The sequence below is a fragment of the Apostichopus japonicus genome, chromosome 16 (assembly GCF_037975245.1).
Source record: "Apostichopus japonicus isolate 1M-3 chromosome 16, ASM3797524v1, whole genome shotgun sequence".
NCBI lineage: Eukaryota > Metazoa > Echinodermata > Holothuroidea > Aspidochirotida > Stichopodidae > Apostichopus > Apostichopus japonicus.
In genome coordinates, this window is record NC_092576.1 from 5,315,418 (window position 1) to 5,333,728 (window position 18,311).

At 37.1% G+C, this 18,311-nt stretch overlaps 2 protein-coding genes across 3 annotated transcripts; one reads left to right on the forward strand and one right to left on the reverse strand.

Moving 5' to 3' along the window:
* Positions 1-142: 142 nt before the first annotated feature.
* LOC139983239 (uncharacterized) lies at positions 143-18,097 on the forward strand. 2 transcript variants are annotated; one of them, XM_071996659.1, is made up of 9 exons: positions 143-528; positions 1,713-1,924; positions 2,305-2,372; positions 2,743-2,810; positions 3,020-3,064; positions 3,848-3,862; positions 4,280-4,303; positions 13,705-13,721; positions 14,377-18,097. In XM_071996659.1, exons 1-9 carry the CDS (start codon positions 508-510, stop codon positions 14,465-14,467), a joined length of 561 nt encoding a protein of 186 aa, XP_071852760.1. In that variant the 5' UTR covers positions 143-507; the 3' UTR covers positions 14,468-18,097. The 2 variants fall into 2 exon arrangements, with proteins under 2 accessions (XP_071852760.1, XP_071852761.1); XM_071996660.1 differs by lacking the exon at positions 3,848-3,862 and having other exon boundaries at positions 147-528.
* Positions 7,961-13,360, reverse strand: LOC139983240 (uncharacterized). The gene is made up of 3 exons (XM_071996661.1): positions 12,535-13,360; positions 9,274-9,374; positions 7,961-8,406 (listed from the first exon to the last, which is right to left on the reverse strand). The coding sequence occupies exons 1-3, from the start codon at positions 12,618-12,620 to the stop codon at positions 8,204-8,206; spliced, it is 390 nt and encodes a 129-aa protein (XP_071852762.1). The 5' UTR covers positions 12,621-13,360; the 3' UTR covers positions 7,961-8,203.
* Positions 18,098-18,311: the final 214 nt, after the last annotated feature.

Here is an 18,311-nt window from a genome sequence, read left to right on the forward strand (position 1 = left end):
TTTTGTCGTTTTTCAATTAACTGTATTGGGAACGCAGTACTATATTTCATAGTTTCACTACAAATTAGAGCAGTTTGCGGTGTAGCTTTGGTGATAATAGTAACAATCAGACTTAAACCAAGTAAATGTAATGATGTTAGCCAAACGGACCCATAATATGTTTAGAGATCTTGGTGAAAGCGACCTGTTATAATAACAACATTTTTCAAATTAGTTTCATCTGTTTAATTATTATGAACAAAATGTAAATACTCTACCTGTTTATGCTGATTTTTAAATTTTAAATTTTGATGTAAGAAGCTACTCGTTCTCAGCTTGTATTAGCAAGTCTCCTGTACTGCACTTGCGTATAAATTTAAGTTATTGACCCAGAATAAAATTAAATACGATTGTAAGACTGTTACTCATAAATCGACCTTTTTCTTTCATTTTAATGCCTTGTGTAAGACAGATATTCTTTCGGAGGACCAAACACGATATACACACGATGGGATAGTAAAGAGGTTGATGAAAGCATCTGAAGACGAGGTGAAAAACTTTTTAAAGGAATTTTCTGATTTAAATTACCTTACTTTCGATTCAGTGTGAATAAGCAATAATGAAATGATGTACTTAAGGTTCTTTTGTCAAACCATAACAGGTGGTGGAAGGATCTGAAAATATGAGACATTGAAAATAAAGGTGACCGATCCATAGATAGTTACATTCGTTATTTCATTCTATTTTGTTTAAATTTCACATTAGCCAAACTATCCACTAGGTTCATATATACATCTTACAAGTGAAAAAATTGTGAAATATGTTAACCGTTCAGTCTTGTCTTAAAAATGCATGATGTTTCGATCATTGAACAATATTTCAAACAGCGACGTCACTTATTTTTGACTTTCAGTGAGTTAAAATTCTTGTTTACTTTTCTTAATACTTGTTTCTGTTGAAGCAATGATATGTGAAATGTTAAAACAAAATTTCCTGCAACTAGTGTCCACTTCATTTAGAAATTTTCAAACTCTACAGAAGAACACTGCAAAGTGTATTAACACTTTGTAATATAGATACGATTTAACTGATTAATAATTAGGTAAAATAATGGACTTCGAAATCACACACGTGATGTTGAATAACTATCATGAAATATGTAAATTTGTTGCGTATTTGTGAAGAATAATTTGTAAACTTTAAATGCTTCAAGTTACGGCGATTGAGATATGAATATAACATAAAAATATTTTTATAGTTACTGTATTAAATGAATGAAAACGTTTTTTGTTGTTACAGAGATGAAGCATTTTTGTTTGGCTGATATTCATCTCCATTGCCAATTAGCAGTTTGCTTTCCGACCCACATCATGTTAAGGACTTACCTATCTCAACTCAGACCTATAGGCATTACTTAATTAAAAAGAATCATGAAGCAAAAAACACACATTAAGCATCGTCATATCAATATTATCAATATAAATTAACTAAGCTCATTTGAGACAACTGTCATGTTTCAATTTTCGATTTTCATGTTAGGATTTATTTCACACGATATGACAGACACACCTATTATAGTTATATCAATTGTAAACTGTATTATTGTTAGCCAATCTTTGCAAAAACCTTGTGATCTATCCTAGTTAGTCAATGATCAAAATAACGTTGATAATGTTTTAAGGTTCCTCATTCATGTTTGCTCAAACTTATTATGTAGTTAATTTCTTCAATAGGTTGACATTGAAATGGTTATACTGCGAGACAGCTTCATGTCAGTTGAAGATAACGGTGTAGCTATTAATCTTAGCTCTGGAGCAGTTTTACCTCCGATTAACACCTTGAAAAGTTTGTACTTTGAAAACGAAAAATGGCAACAATGGGACTTAACCAAATTGATAAGTATCCTACAATATGCGTGTCACAGAAGTCCACCGACTGAAATCAAGTAAGCGTTGTTATATTGAACAGTCGCCTATTATTCATATCGTCTGAGAAAGAATTACATTTATTCAATTACCTATTTGTTGGAATAATTACTGTTAGAGTATAACTATATGTGAAGACATTTTAGCAATACGTCGAACCATCTCGTGCTTACATACAGTATGTACTGCTATAAGCGAATTGATTGATTTATCTACCAAACAAATAAGTTGATGTGCTCCTTCATTTGCGCAGGCAGCAGTAGACGTGAAATGGAACGAAAACGATAAAAAATAATTCAACCCGTATTTGCAGACTTAACAATAAGAGTATCATAATGCACACCTTTTAGTGTATCTAATGGCAAAAAAACTGACGAATTAATACAATTTCTTCTCAAAGGATTGAGAGAATTCTGCTGCCGTTTGAATTTGAGAACAAGTTGAGCACATTACAGCAGAAACCATCAGGTAAGACTGCAGTTTAATAAATTAATCTAACAATAAATTAATCTTTACAATTAAATGTTGAGGACGTTAAATGAAGTTGTGTTAATCATTGCAACTACACGATTAAGAACATCATTAAAGCAAGTATGTGTTGAGAACAGGACGCCAGTACTATAATTGAGGGGGTACTAAACGAATGTCAAGAAGACTGTTACTTGTGCTACAAATACAGATCGCACAATTCATCTGTTGAATCGGGAATTACTAGGTTTATCAAGTATAGTCTTCAAAACGGATGTAAATGACAACACGGGCTAGTACTAAATGTTTTACACCTTCAAGTTTTCATAGATACAAGACTAAAGAAAACACTTTTTACGGTCTCTTCCAGTTGTTTGGATTCCTGGTGTTGCAGCTGCAGGATTACAGCGTATTAATTACGACACTGGACAGTGGGAGGTATGTCCTGGTAACATATGGTATATGAAGATATCATTTTAAATAGACTTATTTTAATATACCTTTTACATAGTAGAAGAACTAACGTAGTCAAATTCATCTGGGATACGTCTTAATAACACCCATCAAGTTCTTGCTAAGGTCTTCTTGCATACATATCAAGGGAAGTAAGGTGTACTTATCATGTTGTTATTTGTTTATTCACACAGAGTAAAACACAAGGTCCTCTAGAAAATTATATATATAATTGGCTTGTAAGTATACATAACTTAGTAAAATATATTTCAATCCAGTGCAAACAGGCATGTGAACAGTTGAAGTCAACAACACTTGGTTCCGTTCAACGACTCATATTTTTCAGGAGTGGCGCAATTACGTTTTACTTCTGGGGAGGGGGAGGAGGAGGTGGTTGCGCCACGGCTTTTCAGAGGATATATTAGACAGAACAGCAATGACCTGGATGTATCAGGATGATGTTAAGAAGTAGAATCAATTGCCTATTTTTTCGTATTTATTAATGAAACGGCTTAAAATGTGTGTAGAATTTATTTAATAGTATATCAGTATATTATAATTAGGCCAAGTCTTCTAAAGAAACCACGAATGTAGTGTTAGAATTACCTTATGCCAAGTCGATCAGTGTATTACACTGAATATTCATCTATATAGACAGGCAATGGTGTTTTGCAGCTGTATCATGAGTAGAAGGAACGAATAAAGGGTTCTGTTATTTGGGGAAAAGTTACATTGCCTTTACATTTCCACTTCCGGTCACTGCATGTCTGGTATATTAGCTGGTATGCTTGCCTACAAATTATGCTAACTGTAGACTAAGTTAGAAATAAACAGAGGAATGGATATTTAAGAAACAGGACAATGTTTGCATTTTTAAGACAATGAGCGATTAATTCCCATGATATTAATCGTATCACTATGGTGCAATTAAGCAGTAATTAGTTTATCATATTATGTTAAATTTGTATCTTTAACTTAGTGACAACATTAGCCTGTCGGTTGTTTCACATCTTGTCTTTCAGTTAAAGAAGTTTGAGGTATGTCTTTTTGTTTGCCATACTGTAATAACTCTCCACATTACCATGGTTTCCTATCTTATAGACATCTTCTCTACAATCAAAGCCAAGCTGGTGGTTTGAGATTTATTATGAATGATTTATTACCTCTTGCAGAATTAATTATGAACAAACCCAAAGTATAGAGAACCCTTATAAACACATAACGTTTTAAGTTCTGTATTACACTTTTATGTGATTGTCGTTGGCAAACAGATACTCTCAAATTATCTTCTTTACAAGAAACAAACTGTAATAAAGGAAATAAATACACAGATAAAGGTCACTTCCAATTTAGTAGAAAATATTTCATTTCACGTTTTCTTTCCGTGTTAGTTTTGCATGTTCTGTTTATGTGCGTGATAATATTGAACTTCATGTCTAACACTTGTATTACAGAAAGAGAAGGCAAATGAAGAAGTGGTAAGTAAACTGGTAAATTTAGTATCCCATTATAAGTGGTAATTATGCCTGTACTTTTCGTCAGATTAATTTATCAAATTATTCTACGAGCAGGCAAGGATTCTATAGATATTGTGGTAAACTTGGTAAAATATTAAAGAAAACATTGTACTTACGAGTAAAATGTAAGGATTTGTATGTGTTTATACAATTATGTGACCCATATTATTTGGGTAGGACAAAATATGGGTTTTTAGTGTATCATCAATGAATACACGCTTTCCGTTCTCCCGCATTTTCTTTCCCTAAAATATCATTAGTTTAGGACAACTATTTACCTTGATGACCCCAGAGACGGCAGGGCCTGGTGAGGTTGTCTGGTCGTGGGCTTAATTCTCCACCCCACTTTTTGGTCTGTAGTAAAACCTGTATTTGACAAACCAAAACATAGAGCGCAAATAATATTCATAAACTAAAAACAACTCGATGTTTTGAGATTAAATGACGTCAGTTTGAGGAAATGGTTGGAAGTTTGAGGTATAGTAGTCGAAGGTTAGAGAATATAGAAATATAGAAAAAAAAAAGAAAAAAAAAGTTGAAATTGTTAAATAACATCATTTCTTATTCTATGGGACGAAATCAAGCAAAGAGGTAACAAAGGTCGAAACGATCGACATTTTATGATAAGAAACATAAATTTAGGTATTACAACTTAGAGACGAAAGTGGAATTTATATAAACAAAAGCGAGGTTAAGCGGGTGAACAGTCAAAATTTCGAGATAAAATGTTGAAGTTTACCATCTGCAGTGGCCCAACGAAGCATAAAAAGTAGAGATACCCAAAGTGACCACCGGTTGTTATTCTCCCTTCCCATTCCACTCCCCATCCTTATGATAGCTCCCTACGTACCTCACTGCCCGTTGCTGTTGAGTTTGCCTTAGACGTCACAGAGGACAAAGTTCGAAAAATCTTAGTCAAATTCCCCCATTTTAAGATGGGATCCACCGTTCTTGGACTGCCGTGTAAGAGGAAGTAAATATGTTATGCATTTTAACTGGCAATTGGCTATGTGTCACATGTTCCCATGAACATCACCTGTACTAATTGCAAAACAAATTAATGTGTTACCACAAGGGACTTCAACAATGGACATTAAGAAAATATGAACGTACACTCCCGTGTAGGGAGGAGGAGCCGACTGGGGGACCAAGAGTAAACATGATTGGGGATGCCCTCACCAACATGTCATGTCCTCCCCGCACCTTGGTTCCGCTACTACGGTCATGACTTAAAGGTGGGATCGCTCGTAATTTCCTCGTAAATTCTGTCCTTCACACCACCCGATTCAAAAATAATATCAATACTACCCTCTATCGGTTCATCCTGTTGTCTCGTAATTTCTCACCAATCCCGTATTTACGGCTAGTAAGCAATAAACGGGTTCGGTTACTTGAACGGTGGCCTTGGCGAAATTCCTGCATAGTTTCTTGTCTGTGGCAGTACAGGGAGTTGTTATGGAACAACTCCCTGGTCAGTAGTGTGCGGTATTACGCCGCGTTTTCGTGTGTATTGTGTGATACAAAACTCTGTGCTTTGTTTTACGTTCAGAACTTTTTCACAACTAATGGGCTGTACAGTATAAGTTACGGTCGAGCTTTGCATCAGGCGTAATAGTTTGACCAGGGAGCTGCTACTCTAGCAGTTCCCTGCTTTTACTCTTTTAGGCCTACATGGTGAGCAGTCGAAGTCAAGAAACAGCTCAAGAAACTAATAGTTATGAGCTTTATGTCTGATTCACGCTGACTGGTGTCACAAAAAGACAAACGCGAATGAGTGAAAAAAAATGACTGAAGTGATTACAAACTATTGGGTATCAAACGTAAAGTCAAGTCCGTCATGTGTAAACAATTGGTATTTCAGCCACTTTAGGTATTAATTATACATAGACAGAGTCACAGCTTACATTGTATTTTAGATATAAATTTTAGTTATATATCAGGAGGGAAAGTCAAAGCATTTTATGTCATATACCATATATAGATAAATATGTATATTTAATTATTTTTGAACTCCTGGCAACGGGCCCTTTAGGCGATCACAGAGCACTTGCCCTAGCTACACCCTGTCCTCCTAACCGGTGCACGTAAACCCTGTCCTTGCACCCCTTTGACCCGAATTAAAAAATAACGAAACTTGAACGGAAAAGGGAAGGAAAATACGTTGCCATAAGGGGCGGCTCCACCCTCTTTAGAAAGGATTGGCAAAAAGGGAATAAGTACATGAACAATAAACTAATAGTTATTTCCATTGAAAAGTGTCTCGATGAGCATCGGCCGTCAAAGCAAAACACTTTTTTTTCTAAATCACGTCAGTGTATTGCTTTCCAGCGTACTGTACTCCCAGAATTGACTATCCTGCTTCTTGTTCCGAACGGCTCCCAACGAAATGCCAGAAAGTCGGCAACGGGGTTGGGGTGGGTTACCCAGCTCCACCATGGGGCACCTCATCACGACTGACTCGAATTACAACTCGAAACTTTAACTGAAACTGGATTGAATTAAAAAATATATATACTAGCTGTCTGCATGGATCATACTTATCTATAATATTGTGTGACCATATAGGCGTACGGGCTCTATATGTCAACCAGGAGAGATTGGGGGAAGCTTTTTTTCTTGCCACAGAAAATTAAACATTGCCCAGAAGTTCCTAGCACGATTAATTCATTTCAAACTTCGACGGCAATGAAGGACAAAGAGAACCATATAGGCCTATGCCTGACTATAAGATCATTGAACCATCACGAACAACTCTGAATAATCTTCCATTTGCGGATTCATTACACTGGGAATAAGGGGTGGGGGTGAGGCTTTCCATTTGATCCGCAAGTATATTGAACGGTCACCACAACAAGGGTGTATAGCTTGGGACTAGCACGGGGAGACTTGTCAACCTTGTGAACTTTTTTTGGGGGTGAGATGCGGGGGGGGGGGGGGCGGTGAGTCGGCAAACTAAAACATACAGGGTAAACTGAGGGGAGGAAAGAGGTCAAAAAAAGAAAGAGTGAAAGACAGATGAAGGGATGGAGGAAGAAAGTAAAGAAAATGTGGAGATGGAGGCTATGGGTAGAGATAGATATGATATGAAAGTACAGAGAAAAAAAAAACAAGAGCAGAAAAATTGAGATCACTGGGATACTGTCAAATACACAAGAATATACAATCTAAATACTGGAATTAAATAATGCACAACATAAATACGGCTTTATGACATCAACAAATCAAAGGGGAAGGATATAATGTTTCAAGGATGCTGGAAAATAAGACACAACAGAAGATGATTATGGTTTCTGATCTATTAGGCTTCTTCTCTCTACTGCTACCAGGATGTAAGAGACCACAGGGACTCGCACAACTCTTTAAGTTGTGATGACCTCTGACCCTTACTATGCCTAACTGTTATCTTGCCAGGAAATAAATACACCAGTGCATGAGAGGAGGTGAGAGACAGGACTGATTGATCGTGTCGATAGGGGTACATGTGATTCAAGAAGATAGATGTAAACATTAGCATCGTTTGGACACTTCAAATGGGACCCCCTCCCCACCCCCCACACCCTCCCCCACGCTCAAATCATATCCCCTCCTGGCAACGGAAATGAACACCAGTATAAATAAACCGATACAGATATTTATACACTCTGTGCGTGTAGGCCTATATACAATAATATAAAGCTGGCCATTCTCTGATTGTTACTTCTTGATTGAATTTCCCCAACCTTGACTTAGAGGGTGGCCAAGCTCCTGATTCACAGTTATAGCTACTATCGAACGAAATGGACGAAAGCAATTTATCTCAATCTGGTGATGCAGATGTATCAATAGCTGCTAATCCAACGTTTGTGAATGTCGCACAACCTGTCAACAAATGTCTGGGAAAAGTGCTTGTCCCTGCCATACGTATGATCTCTTTTGTTCAGGATCATGTAAATGTGGCAATGTGTATTCGTATAGTCTGAGGTTTCTCTCCCATGCTGCTCCATATCTAATCCTACTGGTGACATTGGACAGAACATTGGCAGATGGCTTCTTGAGAGGTGTTGAAGTAACTGGATCAGGTGTATCTGTAGAGATTACATAAAACAAGAGTTACTAGATTGCAAGTATCCTGCTATAGCTTCTATGGCTGTGACTAAAAATATACCTTTTGTTTAGAACTTATCACACTTATGCAGCACTGGAAACTGATATTTCAATTTAAATGGTGTCATTGAGTTTAGAGGGCATTGAAGTTACAAGTATGTTGGTGAAACCAAGACCACCCTCAAGAAGCAGTTCTAGTCACAAGTCAATACCATGAAAATGGAGACTCCAGTAGGGGAACACTTTCAGCTGCCCAATCATACCATTAAAGACATGTCCCAACAGGTAACTAAATTCGTATTTAACCATCTCAGACACAGTACACCACAGCAGAGATAGAGAGAGCGGACGGAATGCCCTAGCACCATTCAACTGAATGGGCTCAATATACAGGGACATGACTAACTTTATCCTGCTCCATCTCTGTATTCTGCTATAGTTTATTCACCCTCTCTCCTTACTTAATCCTCGCTTTGTACGCAGTTTAGCACAGTTTATCTAAATACCTCTGCTTTCACTGACTCCTTTTGTTCAATACACCATTAACTTCTTTCTTTGTGTTCACCATGTCCTCTCTGTTCCAGGCTCTATTGTGTCTCTTGAATTTACTGTTACTAGTCAGTTTGCCTCTAAAGAAGATCCTGATAATATCAGGCCCACTTACTTTTATAAATTTTCATACACATGTATGCTTTTTAGTGGATGAGCAATATGCTACCATTTTTTTCTTTTCTTTTGGAATTTAATGAGAATGAAATTGTATTATTTTTCTGATCACATCAGATCAGATAAGATTAGCACTGCTCTTCCAGTCTGTAATTCATGCAAGGATAAACATATAAATTTACCTTCTCCTTTCTGAGTGTCAACTGATCTTTCTGTGGTGACAGCTGCTGAGAATGCCTCTGTTTGACTTTCAACATCTTTCCGGAAAAGATGCATTTGAAACCTATACAATGAAACAAAAAAAATTGTCCGTAAATCATATAACTGAAACAGTAATTTTACTGTACACCCCAAGCTTAATTGTATGCGTAATGAATCTGGTAATGACTAAATCATTACAAACATACATGTTTTTATCTGACCTACCCAAGGAAAAGTATGAAAGAGAAAAGTAACAAACAAACACTTAGGCAGATTTCAATAATAACATATTGTTAACCCACATTGATTTTAACCCAGATAAGGATGAGATATTCTTTCATACTCTTCTTCAACATATCCATAAACCGCGGTACCTTTCAAGAATTGTAAGGATAATTTTGTGTGCCCAACTGCTTGCCCAACAACTTGAGCTCACATGTCAATGTAAAATTTACTATGTAAACTTCCTGTCTTAGTGAACTGATTGGTTTCATATCGCTAAAAGATGTCCAGTCTTTTGATCAAAGTTTGATGTACACTCATTTTTTACCTACTGTGTAAGCTTCCTGTTTATGTGAGCAGTTGGTTTCATGAATGAGAATTGAGATGCTAGCTTACTCCATGACATAAGCCCACCTTTGTGAAAAATTCCTGTTTACATGAATAGCTTGATTTCAGACTACCATTAATTTAACGCTAGATTACTCTCCACAAGAGATAGTTTCGGCCACCAAATTTAATAGATATTATAATTTTTGAACACTAAACATCAGATCATTCACAAGAAGCTGAACAAAAACAAGCATAGTACTGACTATATATAAAAAAATATGATAACTTAGCACAGCATCATAAAGTATGAGCATCAAGCCTACACAAAAAAAAAACTGGTACTTTCTTACCTCCAGGCATGGCTATATAAAGGTTTATATAGGTATAGCTATATGTACTATGGTCCCTCAATTTGTGAGGCTAATTTACCTAATTTCTTGCATAGCAGTTGGGTTCCTTCAAAAATCCCAAACACAGAAATGTACACATGATTGCTGGAATATGGACAGACAGTCAGTAGATAACAGTATAACACCCTGTTGCCCAAATGAACCATTAAAACTTGATTGCATATATGCTGGCTGTGGCTGACCTTAGAAAAACCTAAGGTCTAGTTGCATACGCAGCGGTGTGAAAACATGTGAATCAGTTAGGAGTGATTCTAAATTATTTATGTAGATGCATTATTTTTATAGGAAAAATTGCAGGTCCATGTGGTTGTACTTGTACAGCACAGTAGGCCTTCCTCACTGGTGTATATTACAAAATTAGGGAATACAGTTACTATGAACACTAAATTCAGATACTTATTACTAATACTATAGGTTATGTTATATGCCTAGTTAATTATGACTGGGCATAGGTGAGGCTTTTCTTCAAATGCTCATTCACAAGAATTATTCTTCAAACAAGGACAGCTGATAACAATTTAGAACCTGGAGGGGGTGGGGATGAACAGATCACCTAGGCCTAGTGGTTAGAAAATATATTTCCATCAATTTGTTGAGGCAAAAACAGTTTACTTTTTGGTGATGAGAAGGCCCAGCTTTCCATGGCATAAATATGAGGAGTGAAACTAAAGACCCCCCGTCCCTGTCAGTCTTCTTTAGGAAGGATATTTTAATTTTTAACTGTATACAGTAAAAAGTGGCTATTCTTACGACTAGTCGTAAGAATAATTTCCGATACGCATGGGCAGTTGCTATTTTTATGATTAGGAGCACTGGCGGATCCAAGGGGGCCATGCCCCCCCCCCCTCCCCAAAGGTGAGCTAAAAAGTGTTTCCGAACATCCGCTAAATCATATGATTGGAAATTAAAAAAATCGAGAGGAATAGCAGTGGTAGACTAGTCTAAACCATTTCGTATTCTGGTTTAAAATTAAATGCAGAGCTCCCAACTGACCCGCAATTCGCGGGAATTAGACCCGCATTCTAACACCTAACCCGCTGACCCGCACAAGCGTCCGAAAAAACCGCATTGTAATTGTCAAGTATACATAAAATAATTTGCATCAAATTTTGACTTAGCAACCATCATTTCTTTAGCATTTAGCATAATAGAGTATAAAACCTCCTTTACAGCATCATTTGAACTTGAAATTAGTCTATATTTCTTTTCATTGGGGCGAGCAGCGAACATTTTCATGCAACGGGAAAGAATGAATTATCACCTACTATTCAATTTATTGATGTTACACACAAAAAAATGCATATTTCTCAGAAAATTTTGGGTGACAAAAGCCTTTCTAAGTGCCACCATTTTACATGTAGGCATCACCAGGATTCCAAAAAATTCAAAAGGGGGGGGACACCCCCTCCCATTATACCCCTCCCCAGGACGGCAATTCGTGGCATGGACCAGCATTTGCCTTCTCAAGAGTTGGGAGCTATGTAAATGTATGAGCATGAGGATTTACAGTTTAACACCAGTTTGCAGTTACAGGCTGGTTGTAAGAAATTTATAACCTATGAGAAATAAAATTTCTTGAGAAAGATGATCGGAACTTTGTTTTATAAATATTTTAGAAAATTACACCTGGGAAACATTTTTTTTAGAAGTAAATTAACATCACAATTGTACAATTTTGTGGCACCAAATTGCATCTGAGGGCATTCAGCAATAGAAAATTTTCCAAAGGGGAGGGGGGCACCCCTCCCCCATATCACTCTAATGCCACCTTGGCCCCTCCCAAACAAAGGCCCTGGATCCACCAGTGATTAGGAGTACTAATTTTACAACGAGGAGTAACAATAACTTCCGGTTAGGGTTAGGATTGAGGTTTAGGGTTATGTTTAGGGTTACCCCTACTACATGCGCAGTTGCTTTATTTACTTTACAGCACATGAATTTGCCTTTGTCGTAAGAATAGTTTATAAATAATTGTTACCACTAGTCGTAAGAATAGCCACGGCCTATACAGTATCCTCATGACAAGCATTCACAAACAGTGATGATGACTCAGTAATACAACTTACTGCTATTTTGTGCTAGGATAAGTATGATAAGGTTAGCATACGCTAGGTCCATTGGAAAAATAATGAATGATAGGCCTAGTTACAAAGCCTAGGCTCATCAAATCATGTAGGCCTATGTTACAAATACAATAGCATAGACACTGCGAAGTTCGAACACCTAAGCCTTAAAATACCCCAAAAATTATCTTCATTTTATTGACAGATATGTACGTACATACTTGCGCACGGGTCATTTTGGAGAGGAAATAACTGTAGCTTCCTAGTTTTTAGTGATATTGGCTCTCGCTTGCAGGTTATCATGGTGAAATCGTGTATTTCTTAGGGTTGTCCGAACTTTGCAGTTTTCTGTACTTCGCAATACTGACAGTTACCTAAGACAATACCCTGTACTACTACTATGTACTAGTATTACCCTATACAGTTTTAGCCTAGCTTAGCAAATCATTACCTTTTTGTGTGATCCTGAAGCAAATGTTCTGCGAAATCTGCGTTGCTAACAGTAGTCAAATCGTGGACATGTTTGTAGAGTTCTTTCTCCATTTGCTAGTTTACATAGGAACGTAGAAGATAGATCTTCGTGGCATCTCTTCGTCGCTGTTGTTTCTTTGCACTGCTGTTTTTTGTCAGGTCCATGCAACAATGGCTTTCCTCCAATTGAACCTACGCTCGTTCCAGGATAAGGTCGTTTTCTTTCGCCCGATTCTCCTTGCCCTGATCCCTTTTCCATGATTGTCACTATACTCTAGTCTAATCGAATGTATTTGTACGAAAATCGTACAGTATTCTTTACTCAAAAGGCACACAAACAACAAACTATCGCGTACGAAAATCCTTTGCGGTAAACAATACAGTAATCTGAAATGCTGTGTTATAACATTGTGTGCATGGGTACGGGCTTGTTACGCATACGCTTGCCTGTGCTATTCACTGATCTAAATTTGTAACCGAGGTCACGTGATTAATAGGGGTCCCATTAAACCTCGCTGAAACCTCGATAATGCCAGCGCCCTCAAAAAAAAGTCTACGAGCGATATCGCCTTTAACTGTGTTCACAACAAGATAGTGTGGTTACTATGGTGAATTTCTTGTGATAACATGGTAGCACATATTTTAAGAAGTTATGCAATCGCAACAATGTTAAAATGAAAGATCTTTAAGCTAAATGATTTTGGAATTCACTGTATAGGTGTACTTTGAATGCAAAGTGAATGATGTAAACAACTGAATAATATAATAACTGGAATCAGATCACTATTCACAGTTTCAATGTGTTTAACCTTGTGTTTGTTACATAAAACATGCTAACTGTCTTTTCTTCTTGTTGATCAGATTTTACATGTTAATGTTGTATGTAATCATATTCTTACCCATTTGTTGCTTTCAGACCGACCAAACGGAAGGGTAAGTCTTAATACTGCGATTCCTTATCTGAACTGATAAACCATGTTCTACATTCAGAGGTAACAAAATAATATATTGTGTGTTGTAAAAACTACTACAGTTCTAATATCATCATTTGTTTACAATCAATTAGCAACAGTACTAATGCCGTCATTTGTGTAATTATGTCGTCATTTGGGTACACTCATTAAGATATATACAGTACAAGGTTGTCTTTTGTGTACACTCACTTAGCTAAAGTACTAATGTCATCATTTGTGCACAATCAATAAGCTACATTACTAATATCACCATATGTGCACAGTCAATACGCTACTGTACTAATATCTTTCTTTATGTACAATCAATAAGCTATACCCTTGTCATACAAGCCCTAAGCCACAGTACTAAAGTCGTCATATGTACACGGCAATAAGCTACAGTACTAATGTCTTACTTTTTGTACAAGCCCTAGGGTACAGTACTAATGTAGTCATTTGTGTACAATAATAAACTGCACTACATATGTCGTCCTTCACGCACACTCACTAAGCTAATGTACAATGTGTAGAGTTATTACTAATCACTAATCACTTACAATGATTTAATGAGTATGGAAACATGCACCTATTCTGCTTGATTTATTAACATATATTTGTATATTTCAATTAATTAGAGCAAAGCTTTTGGAAGACTCGGATCATAATCAATCGCTTTCCGATGTGAACGTTTCAAATTCGAAAGGCAGGTGGACGACGTCCGTATGATGCAACTGAATCATCCCTCGTTTTAACATATAGGACTAAAAAAGATAAGGAAGAATGCAGCTTCGCTCGTAAACACACAGGGAATCTTCGATAAATTTAATACCCCATATTGAGTACAAAGAGGATATCGTTTTGAGAACGTTAAAGGTCATTTGAGGTCACTGGAGCTCAACATGTGTAATCATAATAAACACAATGTCTGAAGAAGGGAATCTCCAACAGATATCCTAATTTGCATGTGGATGTATCACATTGAGTAGAAGGTGCCTATTATTTTATGAAGAGGTAAAATGTTATTTTGGGTCACCAAAGGTCAAAGTTTGAAATAAAACTTTTTTTTTTTTGCATTTAACCTTGCATTTTTTTTTATTGCTCATGAAAATCATACAATAAACAATAAAGGATGAATTCAACAAGTGACACAAAAATAATAAACGAACTGTCACGATTGAAATAAAACTTGGTTTGAGGACCTATGTGAATCTGCGCGAAGATGACGGAGTGCGTGTGACACCTCATTCGAAACACGGTGACTCAAAAACGTTCATGGTGGATTAACCCCATAACTGTTATGTGGACCTGTCATATCAAGTTTACAAAACCGATTTTTTTTTCTGATTTTTTTTGTGTGAAGGTCAACGGTTATATTAGGTTACACGGAAACTCAAATAGTCAATGGTTGAACGTCACACTTGGTTTGTAGATCCAACTTGATGAGTACAAGTTCAATGGTCATTTGGGGTCAACAGAGGTCAAAGTCTGTAAACTTTGTAAAAACGATAACTCAAATATAAATCTTTGTTGAACTTCACACTTTTCAGCGTTTGACACCATACATATTTTACTTCACCGTCTTACTGAATCGTTTGCAGTCACAGGTACCGCACACAGGGGCGTAGCGAAGGGGTTTTTGTTGGGGGGTGTGGAGAATTTGATTTGCCCACGGATCTGGAAGTGGTGACTGAAATGGGGGAGGGGTCTAAGGGTAGGGGGTCTTCCCCTCCCCTTTGGAAAGTGTGTAGTTTTGAAACGTCCTTAGATGCAATCTGGTGTATATTTTAAGTCAAATTTGATTTGCCGACGGACCTGGAAGTGGTGACTGAAATGGGGGAGGGGTCTAAGGGGAGGGGGTCTTCCCCTCCCCTTTGGAAAGTGTGTAGTTTTGAAACGTCCTTAGATGCAATCTGGTGTATATTTTAAGTCAAATTTGATTTGCCGACGGACCTGGAAGTGGTGACTGAAATGGGGGAGAAGTCTAAGGGGAGGGGGTCTTCCCCTCCCCTTTGGCAATTTTTTAGATTTGAAACGTCCTTAGATGCAATCTGGTGTATATTTTAAGTCAAATTTGATTTGCCGACGGATCTGGAAGTGGTGACTGAAATGGGGGAGGGGTCTAAGGGTAGGGGGTCTACCCCTCCCCTTTGGAAAATTTTTAGTTTTGAAACGTCCTTAGATGCAATCTGGTGCATATTTTAAGTCAAATTTGGCACGGAAGAAGCTCCCGTTCTCCTTTTCTCTATTCAGCTTTCCTTCTTTCTACCCCTTCCGCTCTCTTCACCTTTTCTCCTTTTGCCGACAGACCCAAAATTTGCCGACAGCGACCAAATTATTGGGGGGGTGTGACACCCCCACACCCCCCCCCCCCCCCCGCTCGCTACGCCCCTGACCGCACAGTCATGGCTTGTGTCCTATTTGAAACAACGTACCCATTTAGTTGTGGCAAGTCTTCAGCTAGTAAGGACTTACTAACAGGCTTTCTACAGGGTTCGGAATTGGGTCCATACATGTATCCATTGTATACATCTCCACCCTTCGCAATTGCAGAGAAACACGGAATTAACCTACACATGTATGCTGACGACACGCAGTTATATGTTTCATGTGATCCAAATGATCATGCTGATACTGTGCTACGTCGACTGGATAGTGCGATCTCAGAAATACTAGAATTGATGACAGACAACCACCTGAAGTTGAATTATGCTAAACCGAATTTATAATTATCTGTAAAAGAAGTACAAAGAAGTTGCTGTCACACGTCACAGATATTTCTATAGGAACTACAAAGGTTGCTGCAAGTGTATCAGCCCGTAACATACGAGCCGTTTTAGACCCAGAATTAGGCATGATCCCCCATACTAACAGTGTTGTTAGGACGTGCGACTCGCATCTCCGCCAGATATCACATATCCGCCCACTTCTGACTCGTGATGCCACTGCTACATTGGTCAACGCTATTATCACGTCCCGTCTGGATTATGGAAATAGCCTGCTCTTTGGACTCCCCAACTCTACAACTCACAAGCTGGAACTTTTTCAAAATAATACTGCTCGTATAGTTTGTAAGAAAAGGAAAAGAGACCATGTCACACCACTACTGGAATCACTGCATTGGGTGCCAATAGATTCGAGTGAAGTTTAAAATTTTAGACTCGCTTTCTCTGTGTAGTTGACTGTGATTTAATTAGTAATATGCATACTACGTTTGGATCTATTAACTGAAATCTTAGCCTTTCTTTTTAAGAATTGTTTTTACTTTGTTTAGTGTTCTATTTTTTATCGTTTAGTATTGGTTGTTTATTACTATCTGTTTTAGGCTTTTACAATATTTGTCTTATTGTACTATAGTTTCTCATACTTATTTATATTTAATTATTGAATATGCTTTAATCTTTTGTGTATCCTTTTTTTGAACTATTTTACTATTTACATATTTCTGAATTTGTTTTAGACTATATGCGTTTAGGGCTCAATTATGATCGTTTAGTAGGTTTTTTTTTATATTGTTGCTTAAGGCTTTTACATGTTGTGCCTTATTGGTTCTATATATTTAATATTAAGGATTTTTTTTACTATTTGTTTTTAGGATTGACATTTGTAAAGCGCTTTGAGCAGTATTGCTGATTATGCGCTATTAATATTTCTCATATTATATTATTACACTTGGTGTGTAGATCCAACTTGATGATTACCCGTTTAATGGTCGAAACCTTTGTCAACACGATAACAAAATATATCTCTGTTGAACTTCACTCTTGGTATGTAGATCCAACTTGTTTAGCCTAATAGTAATAACCATTGAGACATGTATATATAACTGTCAATTTAAAGATTTTTACTTAATAGGCAGGTTTGCATTTGTGCAAGAACCTTGCTGAGCATTCGAAATAAATAATGGCAAACATTTACGATACGGTGTGCAATGCTGTAAATTGCATAACGTTGTCAAACGAAACATGGCAGGAAATCGCTAATCCGACCGGCTTCGGATTTGATTCTTCACCGGAAGCAAAAGGAATCTTTTCGATTATGATAGCATGTAAGAGAGAAGAGAGAGCGCTTGATTAAATATCATACTCGGTAGGCCTATGATGCTGATTCCCTATAGTGAGTACAGGTTGTACAGGAACTGGAACACAAGAAGTGGGGACGTCAGATATATTATGTAGATCACTGGTAAGGGTCAAATGTCTTTCAGGATAAAAGAGGTCAAGATTGAAATCCTTGTAAAGACAATATCACAATGATTTTAACATGGATAGATGGATCTTTCTTATCTTTTGTATGATTGTAAATATTCTTTATTTCGTAAAAAAAGATGGTAAACAACGACGGCTGAATGTGTTAAAAACAAGCTTACATTTTCTTTTCCTTTTCCATATATGTTAGTTCTATCACAACATAAGTTAACATATAACATAGAAGGAGATAAGAACAAAAATTCTGAAAGGAAGCGTACTAAAAAAACTTACATGGCTTGTCGGGTAGTGACTCCCCCTGAAAAAAATACAGAACTTTACAATCAAAAAGGAGAACAAAAAAATCAGAACAACCCCTTCCTCTC